This window comes from Melospiza melodia, chromosome Z, assembly GCF_035770615.1.
Source record: "Melospiza melodia melodia isolate bMelMel2 chromosome Z, bMelMel2.pri, whole genome shotgun sequence".
NCBI lineage: Eukaryota > Metazoa > Chordata > Aves > Passeriformes > Passerellidae > Melospiza > Melospiza melodia.
In genome coordinates this window covers 14,754,827-14,773,025 of record NC_086226.1, presented here as the reverse complement: position 1 = coordinate 14,773,025, position 18,199 = coordinate 14,754,827, and the positions used below count along the sequence as shown (strand labels likewise).

Genomic DNA, 18,199 nt, shown 5'->3' with positions numbered 1-18,199 from the left:
CCAAGCTGAGTGGTTTGGTCAGCACACTGGAGGGAAGGGTTGCCATCCAGAGGGATGTGGGTAGGCTTGACAGGCAGACCTGACCTGTGAGAGCCTCATGAAATTCAGCAAGGCCAAGTGCAAGGTCCTGCGCATGGGCCAGGGCAGTCCCAAATACAAACTGGAAGAATTCATTGAGAGCAACTCTGCAGGTAAGGACTTAGGGATGCTGGTCAGTGAAAAACTTCTTACAAGGGCATGTAGCGATCGGACAAGGGAGAACCACTTCAAATTGACAAAGTAGGTTTAGATTAGATACCATGAAAAATTCTTTAGTGTGTGGGTGGTGAGGCACTGGTGCAGTTTATCCAGATGCCACATCCCTGGAAGTGTTCAAGGCCAGGCTGCCTGAGGCTTTGTGCAACCCAGTGTAATGGAAAGTCTCTCTGTCCGTGGCAGGGGCAGTAAAATTTAGATAATCTTTAAGATCTCTTCCAATATAAAAGATTCTATGACTGTATGATTCTGTGATTTCATCCCCTCTGTCCTAGCCTATGTGACTGGCAAGCTGTGCTCTCTTCAAAGGATCTGCTGCTAAAAGCACATAAAACAACACTGCTTTTATAAGTTTCATTGTTTCAGTGTCAGTTACATGTCTCTTCATGAGCTGTATAGGAAACAGCTGATTGACCTGGATAGGTTAGATGCAACACAATCCTCTCCTTTCACAAGTTCCGTTACTAAATCCCTCTGCACAAGAGCAAGGGAGGTTTCTCAGGTGGAGTGGGTTGCATGTTAGTTAGAGTCGAACAACTCCAAAACGGAGATGGAGAATTTTTGGATGTACCAGGTTGAGTATCGTAAGAAAAATGTAAGTAGAAATTCAAGGGAAAAAGGGATAGCTATCACGTTTTTATTGCTCCATGTAAAACAAATCAAATTCCATTGATAGATCTCTGTGGCTAATAACAGTGTGCATCATGTGACCTTACTGTGTTTGTTCTAATAACAACTTCGTTAGGCTTCTAAAACTTGTTTTGTTAATAACAAATGGCAGTGAAATAGTTGCTAAGCCTTTTTTTTTAGACTTTGTTTAGAGCAGGTGTGCAAATTATCTATCCACTATGATCCATCAAAATATTTCTTGTTATTGCTGTGACTGCATTCTTTCCTTGTACAGTACCTCTAAAAACACATTTTGGTGTCAAAGAGAACTGAGTGTTAATTCTTCAAAGACTGGACTTTCCTGTACCAATGTTTTCAAGGACAGCTCTCATGCACTGTCTTGCAGCAGACTTTGTAAGATGTTTGATACTTGGATTTGGTAGTTCTGGTTCTTGGCTTGGTTTGTTTGGTTGTTGTTGTTCAGGGGTTTTTCTCACGCAAAACACATATTTGAGCAGCCATTCAAAGTGAGTGCATGGAAAGCCATGTAATTACTTGGTTCTGATACTTTATAGATAAAAGTACCTGAGTAAAGGCACTTAGTGTTACTGGAGTAACTGCTAGTACATTTCAAATGATGTGCAGTTTCTTAATGCTAATTGTCTGGTTTAAATGAAATCATTAATCTTTGTCCTGCAGTATGTGAATATGAGAGTTTTCAGCCATTGTAAAGAGCACTTTTGTGTGTGTGCACTTATACATACCATGCTTAACTTGATTTCTTTGTTTCTTGTTTAAAGAATGCTCTGGAATGATACAATGTCTAGATGCCATTATTGCATAGATAATATAATGCACCTTTTAAATTTATTCCTAATACAGAAATACTGTATAATAATAAGAATGTGAGCACCTTGAAAACTCTTCCTTATATAAATAGGAGTTCCCATTTGTGTAGTTGCATCACTGTGACGCTCTTGACTGGTAATTAAACAGCAACTCAAGGGAGCCTGTGTCTCTCCCACAGCCCCTGCTCACGTGCTGTGTGTGGCAAGTAATTTTTCAGTCTGATGATGTAATCATGTGCCAGCTTTCTGGGGATTGTTTCACAGCCATATCATTTTCTGTCTTGCAGTTGTGATTCAAAATACAGGAAGATGCAGGGACTGCTCTTTAACACAGGAGATATCTGTAAAGAATTGCTTCTTAACTCTTTGGTAGCATTTATTAGTTAACTATAATTTTAATATTTAGTTATTATCTGAGGTAGAGGAATGTCTGTAAAGAGAAGTAAGTGGAGAAGGGAGTTATGTTTTTTTGTTTCATTTCATATCTAAGGAAGGCTAAGAGAAACTTAGATGTTTGGGGGTTTTAGTTATTGTTCTTGGTTTGGTTTTGTGGGTTTTTTGTAGACTGTTTCATGGAACTCAGTTTTTCAGCTGCAGTAGATGCAGAGCATGAGGGTGGAGCTGCTGCCAGCTCAGACCACTGGAAATGTATCCCTTTTCTGATATGACTCATTGGCTCAGAGAAAAGCTATGTCATACTGTTTATGGAAAGATAAGAGTAGCATTTGATTTGTTTTGCCATCAGTGATGAACTGTTGAGCTGGCACAGCTAGAGGTGCGTTCTTCCTATGTTAAAGGAGAGTGTAGAATGCCAGGGCTGTTGGGCTGAATACCCAGCTGTAGGTAAATGATAAATTTCCCTTTTGAGGATTTTCATTTTTGCTTGGGCAGATATATTTTTTAGGTATCTCCTTAAAATCTGCCTCTAGAAATGCCTGCTGGGTTAAAGCTTTGTACTCTTCCATTTTGGTCACCTTCCTTAGTTCCACATTCTGTGTTCTTGTGTCACACCCTCATCCCAGGGCCCCTACTCTGTACTTAAGATACCTTGCTACAGTTTTTTTTCTCATCACCAGCATTCATTAGGAATTGTCTGTGATTAGAATATCCTTTCCCAGAACATTCTTCCCCTTTATCAAGATACTTGTTGATCTATCACATAGACAGTTTCTCTATGAATTGTTTATGGAAAAAGGAGAAGAATGAGGAAATCTGATCTAAAGAGCATGTACTGAGCTGACAGCATGAACTGTTGAATATTTTCCAAGTCTTTACTGTATCTAGATTGAGGAATCCCAGTCCTTGATTACATTGGTATTGAATTGTCATTGAATATATTAATAAATTGTTGAATACATCAATATTACTCTGCACAGTTTATGAAAGTTGTTTTCTAAGATAATGGAATAACCCTTATGGGCAACTGCTGTGACCTTCCTCTGCTCAGATCAGATCAGTTTAGCACTTCATGTTAGTAATATCTGAGGGCCTGGGTGCTTATGGGGAAGTTTCAGTCTTTTATTCATTTCTCCCAGTTTGACAACTAAATAAACTTTAGCTGAATCCCTGTGTGCTGCTAAAGATCACTTTTCTCCCATCACAGCTTACTCTTAAGTGACTTTATCTTCTATTTCTTAGAATATCAGAGCATAAGATATAGAAAATGAAAGAATAATTTCTACATTGGGCACTCAAAATAACTTTTGATTTTCTTGCCATGTCTAGTCTCCATCTCCAGATTCCTCTTCACCTCGTGGTGCTGAGTCATCAAGCAGACAACATCACCAGGATGTCTGCAGTACAGCAGAGGCTTCCACTAATAAAGAGGTAGAGTAAACCCTTTTTAAAGGCCAAGTCTGGTTCATGCTGCTTATGCCTTTTAATTTTCCTTGCTCCTTGTACCTGTGCAATCCGTTTTCTTCTTTTTTCTTTCTTATGCTTCTTTACCTTTTGCTTGCCTAGCTGTCTGAGTGAATTTCTAACATACTGAAGACTCTTTGTCATGGCATTTCTGACTCTGTTCAGCTATCACTAAATTTTTAAATTTGTTTAACGGGTTGCAGGGTACTGATTTACCAAACAGCCAACATCCCCTCTGTAGCAGAGACAAAACAAAGAAGGCTTTTCCTTTTTTCCGTCCTTTAAGAAAGAGTATTTGTCAGCCAGATGAAAAAGGGCTTAAATTAAATTATTACATAATAAATTATGCTGCTTAATATATTGCCATTGTAGAAACTGGCCTGCAAGTGATTCTTAGTCAGAATTCAATTCCTGACTTGAGGCTGCTCAGAATAAAGCTACATAGTTTGGGATTTTTCCCCTTACCTGGTAGTGCTTTAGGCTGCAGGACTTCCACCAAAACAAAATAAGCATGAATAGAACTGCTCATAGTGTAAAAAGAAAATAATTTGAAAAAGGATTTGGATTTGGATAGAATAGCAGAGGCAAATAAACCAAATTTCTGTAAACAGAAAAATCTGCAAAAATTTGGTTTATTTGCCTTTTTTTCATAACCTTGAAAACAATCTAGAAACTGCCATAATAAAATATCATATTGTTACTGGTAGCAATGGATGAGTTATTTTCCAAAATTAAAAACCTGATCTACTATAAGAGGATTAAAAATGAAACACAAATAATCTATTTGTTCCTTTTTACTTTTGCAATTATCAAGGGATAGAAAAACTTGTAAGATGTATGTAATTGTGTCACTCTGCATTTGCATTTACAAAATAATGAAAAATTTCAAAAGACTGAAGAAACCCATAATCTTTCATATTCTGAAGTTTTCAACTATAGATCATGCCTTTCTTTAGGTTTTCCTCTGCTCCATGTTAGCTTATTAAAGCCTTCAGCATTCTTTGCTACAGACTTTATCACTATGTATTTTATATTTTAGCTATTTTTAGGTATCAGCAAACTTCTCCAAAGAAAGAAAACAAACAAAACACTGTTGATTTCAGTTGTTAGGATGTGCTTACTCAAAGTTACAGAGGTGGTAAACTAGGTTTTACTGTAGAATATATTGGGCTATTAGTTTCCCTCAGACAGGGAATAATTCCCACTTTAGTATTTCTAATGCAATAATAAAAGTGATAAAACAGCCTCATAAATTCTGGATTTTTAGATCTTAGAGAAACATTTTTATTAAATATAAATTTATAATAGCAGATGGCAACAAGATTATTGAAAGTAATAAAATATTAATGACCTTGATGTTTCATTATTCATGGCTATGTAAAATTAAAAGGTGTAGGTTTCCACCTATTGATAACTTTACCTGTTACTTTACTCTTCTAATGGTTTTTGTAGAATGCCTTTCTACCTGGGTAATGAACAAGAAAAATTATGTTTGTGAGTGAGAATAAAGATATACATGATGGTGGTTTGCACCACTCTATCCCGAACATTAAGTTGCTAGTTAAGGGTGCTGAACAGTTGCTAAATCTGTATCAAAGATTTTCTTCGCTGCTTAAAAAGAAATATCCTTTGTAAAGTATTTATGTATGTGAGCTGCCTCTTGTTTATAGGGGATTTGTCCTCTATGCATGTCCGACCCCAGTGTTTGAATGCCCCCTTTAGCACTACATCAACAACTATTACAAACAGTTGTTGGAATCTATATGGATAGGTGGAATGCTCCAGTAGGAGCATTCATCTGAGGTGGTGAAAGAGCCACAGATGTGAAAGGCATGTCAGGGTTCTCAGAGCAGCTTAAATGTGTTGGCAGCAGCAGATCATTGATTATTGACATCTTTATTGATGCTAGTGCAGAACCTGATGGACAGGATTCTTGGATTCTCAAACAGCTTAGTAATTTTCATAGGGAATGAAAAGAACTTAAAGGTTGCATAGACTCAGTTTTCTGTGTCACATGCCTTTTGTTTATAATTCACAAATTTTGTTTTGTAGCAATACATGCATAGTTGGTTAAAAATATTATTTGTTAAATCAATTTTCCATATCTTACAAAGGAAAATATTCCTTGGGGTTAAGTCAGTCAACCTGCTACATAATTGTCACCTTTCATGTTTTACCTGAGTTTTCCACTAGTACACAGATCCTGGAAAGTTGCCCGCTGCAAAGAAAAATAATTTGGCATCTGTTTCTACGTACATCATCTGGAATAGTGCTTAAAATTATTGAAGATTTTATGCATTATTCTGATCATGTGTATAGATTTTCTTTTAATAGAATGATATTGGAGGAGTTACTGATAGTACAATCAGTCATAAATTCATTAACTATCCTCTTACCTGCCTATGATAGCAGCGGGTATTTCAGTATATCCATTACAAATTACATAGTGCCACACACAGTTTTGTTTGATAAATTTTTGTATGTGGTTTATGTTATTAATTAAACAAAGTGGTGAACCTTACCCACTGAAGGTTGTAACCGTCAGATATCTGAAGAGTTAGTCTCATAGTCTTTCACAGAAAATACCAGTAGGATGTATGGTATTACTTTAGTGTGTGTATTTACATGCACAGGTCAAGGTTCTATTTTTTCCTCTGCTATTTATGTAATTGGTGCTACCAAATGTGCTTTTGTGCTCCAAATTGTGTAAGCCAGTTGGTACTGAGGTCATGGTGAATCCCGTTATCCCAGAGAAGAGAGGCTGCTCCCTAACCTGTTGAAATCTAGAAAGCTTTTTGTAGGCACTGTTAATGTGAAGGATACATCTAAAACCATTCCTAATGAATAACTGTATTTTGTTAAGGGTGGTTTCAGTCATGAATTATAACAGTAAAGTGCAATTTTTATATTTCTGTATGCATTTATTTCTAGTTGGAAGATCCAGTATCTTTGAGGTATTATGTACTTTCCTCCATATTTCTTGATTCTTAAAAGTAGTGCACCTATTGGTGGATAATTAATGCACTAGTGAAGACCAACAAGTAAGTGAAGTCTGGTCTTCCCGTATTGTCTACTAAATAGACACAAATGGAATACATTGAATTTACATGGTAGGTGCTTAGAGCTTGAAAATAGTAAATGTAAATATTAATAAGTGGTTCTGTCTTTACTAATAGCTATGGCTAATTAAAGTTTGGGTTTTTTTGGCATGGAGAAAATTTTAATGCATATTTGTGCATGCTATGTTCTGTTTGAAATCCTTTTTGTCTTAATTACAGTCCAGAAAAAGCTTGGCTTCATTTCCAACGTATGTTGAAGGTAAGATAGTTCTACACTTTCTAAATGTTTTTTTTTTTTTCGCATCAAAAAACCCACCTATATTTATAAGGCATAAAATTTTACTTTTATTTGCTGAATAGAAAACTACTAGGGTTGGGTGTACTGATTTAGATTAAGTTGTGTCTAGTTTAGAACCTGAGCTAAATCCTACTGTGCTCCTTCAGAAATTCAGAAACATGGAGCTTTTAGTTTTTTGGTGTTTCATTCATTGTTTCTGTATCAGTTATGCTGTTTTTTTTCGCTCAGTGTCACTTAAAACACTGCTTTCTTTATGGTATTTGCACAACACATAAGAATGTGTGTGGACAAGGAAAATAGACTAAGCAAGAAGACTGTAGTGCTCTGTCTGGCATTGATTTCAATTGGCAGACTCAATCTAATCTCAGCTGGATTTATGGACAGGCCTGCCAGTGAAAATCTGCTTTGTTTAACAGCTACTTGCCTCTCTTTAAAATACTGCATCCCATCTCAGAGTTAAGGTTTCAGTGGTGCTGAATTTTTTCAGAACAATGTGAAAAAGCAAGTTACCTGTCCCATGAACTGTTACTTTTTGTATGAGTCTGCATCCTTTGTCTTCTGCAGGAGGAGCACAAGTTGCGTGCAGTTATGACAGAAGCAGAAAATAGAAGTGTTTTTTACTTTTCCATTGACAGTGGTTGTTCCGTGTGCTTGATGAAATTTTAGAAATACAGCTGATGTGATACTTTCTTTGGACTTCCTCGTCACTCTTTGGATTGCTTTACAGTGTACTATGTTTAATTGATAATGTGATCATTTTCTTTAGACTGCAAATTGATTGTTGTTTTAGTCTTCAGGGTATAAGCTGCCTGTTTTGGAATCTCTGGCCAGAATGTCAGTTAGTTCATAGCTAAGCACTGGAATTTTGGAACAATGAAGGATCTCTCTTAGAATTTAAGTTCATCTCCTATTGATAGTCCTATCAAGGGACTATATATTCTATATATTGGAATATTAATCTATATTTTAAAAGTAATTATCTCCACCTTAAGAAAAAAATAAATTGTACACTAAACTTTTCTTGGTGCTTGGTCCAGCACAAAATTCCTTAAAATTACAATTGTTCCATTTTTATGCACCAGTAGTCCAAGGAAAAATTTGCCAGCACCTATGTTATGTTTTCATTGAGGTAATAGTTTTGTTGTCAGAGATAATAAAAAAGGAGGAGGTATTCTAAAAAGCAGTGCTGTCTGTGTGTTCACCTCTGATGCAATTGGAGCATTATTTTTTGGGGGGCTTAATATGCACTTTCTTAGAGTCTTTTACCTTTGCCCATGTTTTTCCCCTCATTTTGATCAGAAATTGTACTACAAAAAGTTTTACGCCTCTTTAGTATAGTGGTGGAAGTGGTGAAAAGGCCTTGATGTGTAGACTAATAGTAACACTTAGAATGCTGTGTGTGATTTCTGTGTAAATATGTAGTACTTCCAAATGCATGAATTTCCCTAAGGAAATAACTCAATTTCTTTAGGTCATGTGCTTGCAAATGACCGTTTATTTTGAGAATTTTCAAGATACATACTGACTGAGCAAACTGCACACTGGAGATGAGCATCTTAAATTTGCTAGTCATAAATTTTTGTATTTAAAAAAATGATAAGAAAGACAAACCTGCTCACAAGATTTTTACGTGTTCTTCTGTCTGTGTGTATAGTTTCAGTGTGATATTTGTCTCCAGATTTTTCTTTTTTATTTTAATCATTGTGATGACTTGCTTTTCCCTGAGGCCAAAGCCACCCATGCTCATTCTGAGAGGTTGTTAGTCCTATGTGTTATCATTAGAACAAAATTGGCATTCTTAGTAATTTCAAACTTAAAGCCCCATCACCTTATAGTACAAGATACCCCTTGATTTTAGAGGTAAAAAGAAAGACAAACATAAACACAAGTGTTCTGTGAACATATTTACCATGAGCATTCTTTAATATGATTTATATGTAACTTGTCTTGAGGAACAATTGTTTTCCCTTACTTTTAAGAACAGGAAGTTTCTTAAGTTAATCAGCCTCACTTTTGGATCACGACAGTTTTAGTGTGGTGTCAAAATGGAACATTTTCATGTATAAAATTTTTAGATAAGGCTGCCAAACATAAAAAATCTTACAAATCCTCAGTGCTGCTTTGTAAGGATTTGCATTGCTTGGTTATGAACACTTTACACCCCATCACTTTCCACTTTTCCAGAAGTTGATGGGTGTTGGATCTCTAAGGATCTGTGAACTGAGTGTTGGTTTGCCGTCAAGAGAACCCATGCTCTGTGTATTTAATAACATTTTTATTTAACTCAGTACCACAGTATCCTTGTCAACACTTACTATTTTTAAGGGTCTGTAGCATAAAAATATTGTATGTGTGGTATATGTAGAGCATTCTGGGGAGATTCTTCTGCCTATTGCACCAACTGTAGTTAATGCACAAGCAAGAAAGAGGCTGATGGCTGCTATGAAACTGCACCTTTCCTGTTTCTGCTTGTGACTGTTGGTTTGAGAATTGTAAGGCTGTTTTTGATGGATGAGGAGCAAGCTAAGTAACTGTGTCTGTCACTTTATCACAGTGAAAAATCATAGATTATTTTGCTCCAAGCTGATCCCTACTCACAAAAGAATGAGCTATTGAGAAAGAGGCTGGGTTAACAATTCTAGCTTTGGCTGGAGAGATGTTGTACTGGGTTTGTGTAGCAAGGCTTTGCTAGTGGGGTGGGTACAAGGGTGTGTTCTGTGAGAAACTGCTGAAAGCTTTCTGTCTGTCTGATAGAGTCAGCCCCAGCTGGCTCCAAGACAGACCCACCACTGGCCAAGGCTGAGCCCATCAGTGACCGCAGTAGCACCTCTGGGATAATGTATTTAAGAAGGGGGCAAAGACTCTGCACTACAGCAACTGCAGCCAGAGAAGAAGGGGCTGGGAATGTGTAAAAGAGGGATGTCTGAAGACAAGGTCAGTGGAGTAGGAAGGACTGGAGGTGCTCCAGGTGCCAGAGCAGAGGTTCCCATGCAGCCTGTGGGAAATACCATGGTGAGGCAGTTGCGCCCCTCCAGCCAGTGGAGCTCCAAGTGGAACACATACCCACAAGCAGCTCCTAGATGACCCCATGCCAGATTATGTGGATGCCCCAAAAAATCAGGCTATGACTCCATGGAAATCCCAGGCTGGAGCAGGCTCCCTGCAGGATATGTGGCCCATTGGAGAGAGAAGCTCACCTGGAGCAGGCTTGTTGGCAGGACTTGTGATGCCATAGGGAGTCCACACCAGAGCAGGTCTGTTCTGAAGGATTGTCTCCCGTAGGAGGTATCTCATTCTAGAGCAGAGGAAGGATGTGAGGCCTCTTTGCCATGATGAATAAGGAGCATCAGAGACAGCGTGTGATGAGCTGACACAGCCCCCATTCGCCTGTCCTTCTGGGTGCAGGAGATAAAGAAAATTGGGAATAAAAGTGAATCCAGGAAGAAGGGAGGGATAGGGGAAGGTGTTGTAACATCTGTTTTTATTTTTTCATTATTCTGCTTTGTCTTCATCAGTAATAGATGAAACAAGTTTCCACAAGTGGAGTCTGTTTTGCCCATGACAGTAACTGATGAGTGATCTCTCCCTGTTCTTGTCTTGCCCCATGAGACTTTCACTATATTTTCTCTCCCCTGCCCTTCTGAGGAGGGGAGCGATAGAAGGGGTTTGGTGGGCAAGGTCAGCCCACCACAAATTTTGATACTATTATAGTTTGATGTTTTAGTGCTGTTGAAAGTGCTGGTTGCCTTTTTGTCATGCTAAACTGAAGAATTTCAGAGGAGGATTTGCAGCATCCTTCATCAGGTGCAGACTCAAGTTGTCACAATTCTGCTTTTGCTGTGTTTCACCATGATTGTCTTCAGTGATGGCTTTCCTGTATTACAGTTCCTGGACCTTGCGATCCTGAAGACCTAATTGATGGAATAATTTTTGCTGCCAATTACCTTGGTTCAACTCAACTCCTTTCTGATAAAACTCCATCCAAGAATGTGAGAATGATGCAGGCTCAGGAAGCTGTCAGCAGGATCAAGGTGAGGAGTAATTCCTGCTGCTGCTTCTATGGCTGTTTTAGGATTGTGGATATGAACTTCTTTCTTATGCAGTAATTTTTTCAGGTGGGGTTATCTGTAGTTTCAGAATGAAAGGTGCCTCACCTTTCCTTTACAAAATAAATCGCATATGCTGCTTATGGAACAAGACTGATAAGGGGATCTTACCAGGTCGTTTTAATTCCCTATGGTAATACTCATGCTGTGTACACTAAACCAGAATCTGAAGTGAGTGGTGGTCAAAGTTATATATTGCCTGGCTGTGGAGGGAAAACAGGTTAAGGAAATAACTAGTAAGTATTGCAGCTGCTTCTGGCACTCAATGGAACTGCTACTGTTGTAGTGACTGCAGTTATTTTTGACCCTGTTGTGGACACTTGTTTCTCCACACATAACAGCTGTGAGCCGATTTGCTGATTAAAAAAAAAAAAAGAAAAAGCCTGTGATGGTAAAGAGAAGCGTGGAAAAAGTAATTTGTCCTTTGTCCTGGAATCTGAAAAGTTTTGTTTCAAAAGAGAAATTCCATCTGATTTCTGTACAGGCCATTTCCAGCAATGGGAATGCTGCTGTACTGTAAGTTACAATTATGACATTGTCAGCTGAAATGAGGGTATGTGGATGAAGTATTGCACAGTTGTACAGGATACTGCAGCATTCCCACTACCCATACATGACTGGTTAGTAAGCACACAGCTTCATCTTCTGCTAATTCAGCTAATCAACAAAACCCACTCTGGGAATTTTTCTTATTTTAATATCTGTATGTTCTTCTTTTGTATATTTTATTTTGGCTTCCAACCAGATTTAGTGTGCAATTATATAAAAGAGAGAGGAAGAGGAGAGGTTATCAGCAAGACCAATAATATTGTCTGTTAAGGTCAGCTGATGCTTCGTACTCCCTTTTATTCCTTCCACTGCTTTCAGTGACAGGTGTTCAGTTTAGTCTCTGTATGTAACTTTGAAACAGAAGCTCCAAATAGAGCCATTGAGCTAACTTCCAAAAAATGTAATTTTGCTGATGTTCAAATGCATAAGCTCTTGCAACCTTGTCTCTGAAATTCATAAACACTCACATTTTAGAAAAGGTGGGAATGTAGCCTTCCTGTTAGAGATTATACTCCACCATCTCTGCAGAAGTCTTCACTACCTTGAACTACAGAACCTTTTGCAGAAGAATGATTTATCCTTGTTCATTGGCAACTCTGGATTAAGTGACATTCTTTAAAAATAGGTATTATGCAGCTTTTTCAACATTGGCAAGTCTTGGTGTGTTCTCCCCAAACCTGCAGTGAAGAGTTTTTCTTATAGAGTCTGTTTTTTTCCTGCTCTGAGCAAATAGGGCTGTGCCTTCTGTTTAGCAGTCTCTTTGTGTTCTTTCTTGATGCTTTTCTGTGTGTGAGAAAACTTGTCTGATTTGAGTGAACAGGAAACTAAAGGTAAGGGAGGGAAAAAAGGGCTTTGGTGAGGCTGGATCTAGGAGGGACACGTCACTGGAGGGTGAAAGGAAAGATTAGCATCAGCTGTCATAGGAAATAGGTATCAGGAGTGGAACTTGAACTACTGGGAGTTTGCACCTAGAAGGTAAAACTTGTGTAGGAATACACTTCAGAAAAAGATTGCAGGGATATGGTAGACAAAAACAAAAACTGGGCCTAAAAGGTGTAAGAGTATAGAACTTTCTCTGATACAAAACATATTTCGTAGACATTCTTTAACAAAATAGTCTTCTGAGGATTCTGTTATGCCTCAGCATTTCTGTGTATCAAAACAGAAGAAATCTATTTAAGGCATTTTACTCATTAATGCCATAATTTGTGCATCTGTGGAAATCAGCAGGCGTGCATATCCTTTCTTAAAGTGTATTTGCCTCAGGCTTGAGGCCCAAGTGATAGCATTTGTGACCTGGTAAAACCCTAACTGGTGTATTTAATTTTATGAATCTAGATGTATTTCAGAAAATTATTGACTTGTATTGTAATGTACACATTACCTTAGAAGACTTCTTGGACAGTTGCTGCTTTCTGCTTCTAAGTAAAGCACAGGCTTTACATCCCCCTGCACCTTAGGCTTCTTGGCTTATAAGGGTTGGTTTTGGCTGGATTTGTTACTGGTTGCCATTAAAGCTAATCATTTTCAGAGAGACATTCATTATGACAGATGGACTTCCTGCTGCCAGATTCATCACTGCATCAGATATCCCATATCCTAGATGTGTAAATTATGGCCCTACTCATGTTTGTTTACAGAGTGCCTTTCTTGTTGCATGTCAACCATTTCTCCACTGTTGAAGAAAACAAAGCTTTAAAGTAAGAATGAGCTTTTAAAATACACAGACTTGAAGCTGAGTATTAAAAAGAGGTGAAGAGCTTTGTTTGAGCCCTGTTATTTATACCTTCACAAAAGTGTGTACTGTCTGAATTTAATAATCCCTAAATTACTCCTTTTAGCAGAGCCTTCAGACCACATATTCATTCATTTGGAATATGAACAGATTTTGAAAACAATTCTCTAGGCTTCTTCTTTAAGAAGTATCTTTTCAGATGAAAGTGCAAGAGTTGGGTGTTTTATTGCTTGGCCTTCATCCCTGTTAAGTCCAGCTAAGTTAAAACAGATCCACTGCTTTGAAGGTGTTCATCAAATGTAGTTAGGAATATTTCATTAGGAGGCACTTTTAGCGTGCTGTGGGGTAGGTTTGAACATTTTTAGGTAATACCTGGTTTAATTTCTGAGTGTAATTTAAGATAGAATGCATATGTGGATATTTAGTTTAGTATTTCACACATTTTCACACATTGGGTGTCCTCTCCATGCTTACTGAGTTGCAAAACATTTTTTGTAGAGACTAAATGGATTTAATAAACTTAGGACCTCTCTGTAGCAAAAGCAGAAGCTTGTTGGGTTTTAATGTATTGTAATTTTGGAAATTGCATCTATATAAATAAATACATTTAATTTACCTTGAATGAAAATCCTGTATTCTGTATATTAAAAAAAATTGTGTGGATTAGGTATATTCTGTTTCTTTTTTTTTTTCTTCTAGAAATACAGAAATAATCTTTGATTTGAGTTAGCAAAATAATGTGGTGATAAAGAGGATTTGTGCAATAAAGTGTCTTGCATAGAATTATCCCAATTTTTTTTTTTTTGTTCATGGACCATAACTTCTTTTGTGACATTTCCATGCAGTGTTAAGTCACTAAAAGTGCTTGATCCATATCATTGCCTTATTTTATGAAATATTTGAAAGTAGTTCTTCAATATGCTTCCATTTGAAGAACAGAATTTTCAGTATATTGAATTATAGTATAATTTGGTAAATTGTTGATTCTGCATTTTAAAGTTGCCGCTCAAGGATTTTTTTTGCCCCATTTTTCTTAATTTTGGCCTATACTTTTCTTCTTTAGGGAGGTCCATCATTTTAAAGTTTGGGAAGGGTGATGAAGAAAAACTTAATTTTGCAAAGATATCTAAATGCTCTATCTAAGGAGTGTCTCCTCCTTGCCCAGTGTATAATAGACAGCTGTTGCTCAATATAAGTATATTATTTCTGAGTATTAATTTAATTTGAGAGTAATGTAATGAAGAGCCTGCCATGTAAGCAGCTTTTACAATAGTTTGCAATCAGCTGTTGCAAAATAACCTACCAGGCTATAAAATACTTCTTAGTTTGAAAAAGGTGACTAAAAGCTATTTTGAGAATGTTTCCATTTGTAAACAAGGAGCGTGGCCTGACCTTTCAGTGGCTGCTTTCAGATTTGTTTAGACAATATCTGACAGATTTAAGTTTTGAGCATCAGTATTAAAATTTTTGATGTGTCTTATGATTCAGGCCTCCTATTTGTTCTCTGTAGAAGTAGCTAGTGCTGAGTCTGTTGGAAGCTTGTAACTATAAGCCTCCTTCCCACCATGAGCATGCCTGTAAATTTAATTAAAAAGAGCCTGTTACTGTTGGAAGTTAAGGGCTAATTGCCAGCCTGGTGAGTATTGCATTCCTTCAGTGAGCAGGTCTGTAAAGATCAGTTCACCATTGGTTTGAATTCATTACTGAATTCATGACTCAAGAGTGTAAAAATTATGTTTGTTTGGGTTGTTAGTAGAAATGTTTTTTAAGGTGTTTCTGGAGCTGAAACACATGCTCCACTGCTTGCTTGAAAAAATGTGATAGTGTGGACATATCTTTGTGTAGGTGTCACAGGAAGATTTGTTGACCAGTTCACTGTGTGAACATTGGTGCAGATTTATTTGCTCAGAAGAAAGAGAAAATGAAGATGACAGTTACCTTCTGTCATTTCATTTTCCAGGAAAAAGCAGCATAGTGTTAGGGAGGTTGTTTTTTTTTTTTTTAAGTCTGTTGAAGTATGAGATCTGAAAAACGTGTAATAATAAAGAAAGCATACAATTTTTCACTCACCTTTTACATCGGTGTACCTTGAAAAGAAATAACTTCTTGTAATGGTTTACACTGCTGTAAGTGAGGGGAAGATCTCTTCTGTTTCTTAAACCATCCTCCCCTCACCAAGCCTCAAAAACAATTACACTCAAAATAACCTTGTTTGTTGCAAGTAACATTTTAAGTGAAAAAAAAAAATCCTTTTGTGTTCTTTTTGACTCTTTTGGTGCTGTTTCATTTCTGAAATTAATTATGCTAAACATGAAATTATACCATTTTTTAAGCTAAAAAAACAAGGAGGAAGTTAATTTAAGCAGGGACTAATTTAGACCAGCTAGTAGTCTGTGAGTCCTGACATTAGTTTATAGATTCCTGCGTGACTTGGAGTCTCTGCAAGTTCTTCTCTAACTGTTCTCCTGTCTCTGTTTGTTCCATGCTAAGCAGATGGCCCAGAAATTAGCCAAAAGCAGGAAGAAGGTGCAGTACAAACTCCATCAGCTTGGTGTTATGCTTGTTCTTTTGTTTTCTGGGAGGGTTTTTCCCTTTCTTTTTATTTTGTGGTTTTATTTTCTGCATCCAGCAAGGATTTTTCAGATTTGTTTCTGAGCCACCATGACATATCTGGGAAATCAGTTGCCTGATTGGCCATTTTTTGTTGCTTCTCATTAGCCATTTCATGTTAGAAATAGAAGAAAGATTGGATCTATCAAATGGTTACAGGCAGTACCCAAAATGCATATTAAAGAATCAGGACTGACATGGCAAAGGTTTAAACATTGTAAAATTATGGATTAAAATGGAGTGTGGAGGTTTTTTTGTTTGTTTTGGGGTTTTTTACCTTTTTTTTTAGACATTTTAATTTAATCTTTATATTGGAGTGCTTTGTTTGACTCACAGAGATGTCAAATTGCTGGATGCAAAAAAAAAAGTTTATGTCTATACATACAGTAATATACTGAGATTGACTCATCTTTGTAATAAGTTTTGTTTGTGGAGCTTTCAACTACTTTTTAACAAGTGTAATTTAAAAATATTACAAATGTTTGCTTACTATTAACAAAATATTACTTCTTAAGTGGGTTACTGCTTGAAAAGTATCTTGTCTGATTGTGAAGGTCTTCTTGCCAGAACTGCATTGTGAATAGCTCAAACAGTAACTCCTGTGGTACAGGTTTTTCCATTGGTCTTAGCAGCCACTGCTAGCCCAAACAGAAATTCCTCAGGCAGGAGATACTATTAGGCCTTTCTATGGCTTGTATGAAAACCTTATTTGAAGTGGGATTCATAGTGTGCAGAAAATGGTAAAATCATATTACTTTTCAAGAAATCTTTATAGTTCATGTTGCAGTCAGGTATAATTTTACTGAATCAGGAAAAATAGCAGGCAAGCTTTTGTGTGGGTTACTTTTTTTTCAAACAATATCCAATTCACTTTCACATATATGATATAGTTTCCACATCTTTGTGTTTATCTTTTGCTTCTGCAGTCTAATACTCTATCCTGCATTGCTGTTCTGGTACTGTGTCTTAGTGTACCCCTGTATGTGAACTAACATCATTATCAGTAAGTATGTTAGCTAATTGTTTGTTTGACTCTAATCCATTTATTTGCAGGCTCCAGAAGGTGAATCTCAACCCATGACTGAAGTGGACCTCTTCATTTCTACACAGAGAATAAAAGTACTGAATGCAGACACACAGGTATAGACATAGACATCTTTGTTAGTATTGTTGGAAAAGACTACCGGAATAGACTTTCACATACATGTTAAAATTTGTCTTTAAAATGTGCTGGATCTTATATTCCCCCTCTAGGCAGAAATCCATGGTCAAGTGCCATGTCATACAAGGAATTATTCAGTCAGTCTGTCTATAGAAATAATTAGAATTTGTGGGTAAGATAATTGCAGTCAGCTTATGTCTTCTAAGCCATGCTGCATCAAGTATTGATTGTGCCCAGAGTAGCCCAAAATATTTACCTGCAATAATTTGCTTATAGTCTTGTACACATACATGCTCAGCATGTGCAGGTTCTGCAGTTCATGTCTTGATGTACTTTTCCACAGAAAAAAACCCTGTAAAACTTTCTCTTTGTTTTATTTTTGGAAAGTGAAGCTCTTGGTTTCTGTTCTATTTCCCTTAATGCATGACAGATGTTACAGATTTCACCTAGCAGAGGTCTTACAGCTATTTGTGTGTTTTGATGATACTAGATGTCCAATAAGAACCCAGTTGAAGCAGCTGCTTATGTTGGTTTTCTTATTCCCCAGGAAACCATGATGGATCATCCCCTGCGGACCATTTCTTACATTGCTGATATAGGAAATATAGTTGTTTTGATGGCTCGTAGGCGAATGCCACGCTCTAACTCCCAGGATAATGTGGAAGCATCTCACCCCTCTCAAGATGGAAAGAGGCAGTACAAAATGATTTGTCATGTCTTTGAGTCTGAGGATGTAAGCAGTTACATTGTCTTGTAGTTTTCTAGGAGTGGAAAAGTAAGCAATTTTGATAGGCCCAAAGCCCATTGTAAGTGGTCCTGTTTGCTTTTTAACTGGACCCAGTATTTCGTCTAAGCAGAGGAACTTGCCTGCCATCTATATGTTTGGACATGACATGTCACAGGAAGTTGGTGTTTGTAGAAATGCTTACTTTTTTAAAGTTTCTTTAGTGCCTTCCAGTAACAGTGATAGCAGGGTCCAGTTGCTGCAGTTACAAATGCCATCTCAAATTTTGCATAGGAGAGGGAAAGTCTATCAGAGAGGCTTATTTTCATAGGGAAATTCTAATCCCAAGTCTTGCATTGAGGATCAATCACTGATGCATACAAG

The 18,199-nt window shown here is 37.2% G+C and overlaps 1 protein-coding gene across 2 annotated transcripts in view; it reads left to right on the top strand.

The window, feature by feature from the left end:
* The window catches only part of APBA1 (amyloid beta precursor protein binding family A member 1), an 81,864-nt gene that overhangs the window by 46,175 nt on the left and 17,490 nt on the right, over positions 1–18,199 (top strand). The window contains exons 3-8 of one of the 2 annotated variants that reach the window (XM_063180118.1): positions 3,438–3,539; positions 6,851–6,890; positions 10,815–10,960; positions 15,813–15,845; positions 16,983–17,069; positions 17,639–17,824. In XM_063180118.1, the coding sequence (XP_063036188.1) occupies positions 3,438–3,539; positions 6,851–6,890; positions 10,815–10,960; positions 15,813–15,845; positions 16,983–17,069; positions 17,639–17,824 (594 nt within the window). The remainder of the gene's footprint in view (positions 1–3,437; positions 3,540–6,850; positions 6,891–10,814; positions 10,961–15,812; positions 15,846–16,982; positions 17,070–17,638; positions 17,825–18,199) is intronic. The other variant, XM_063180119.1, reaches the window with a different exon arrangement.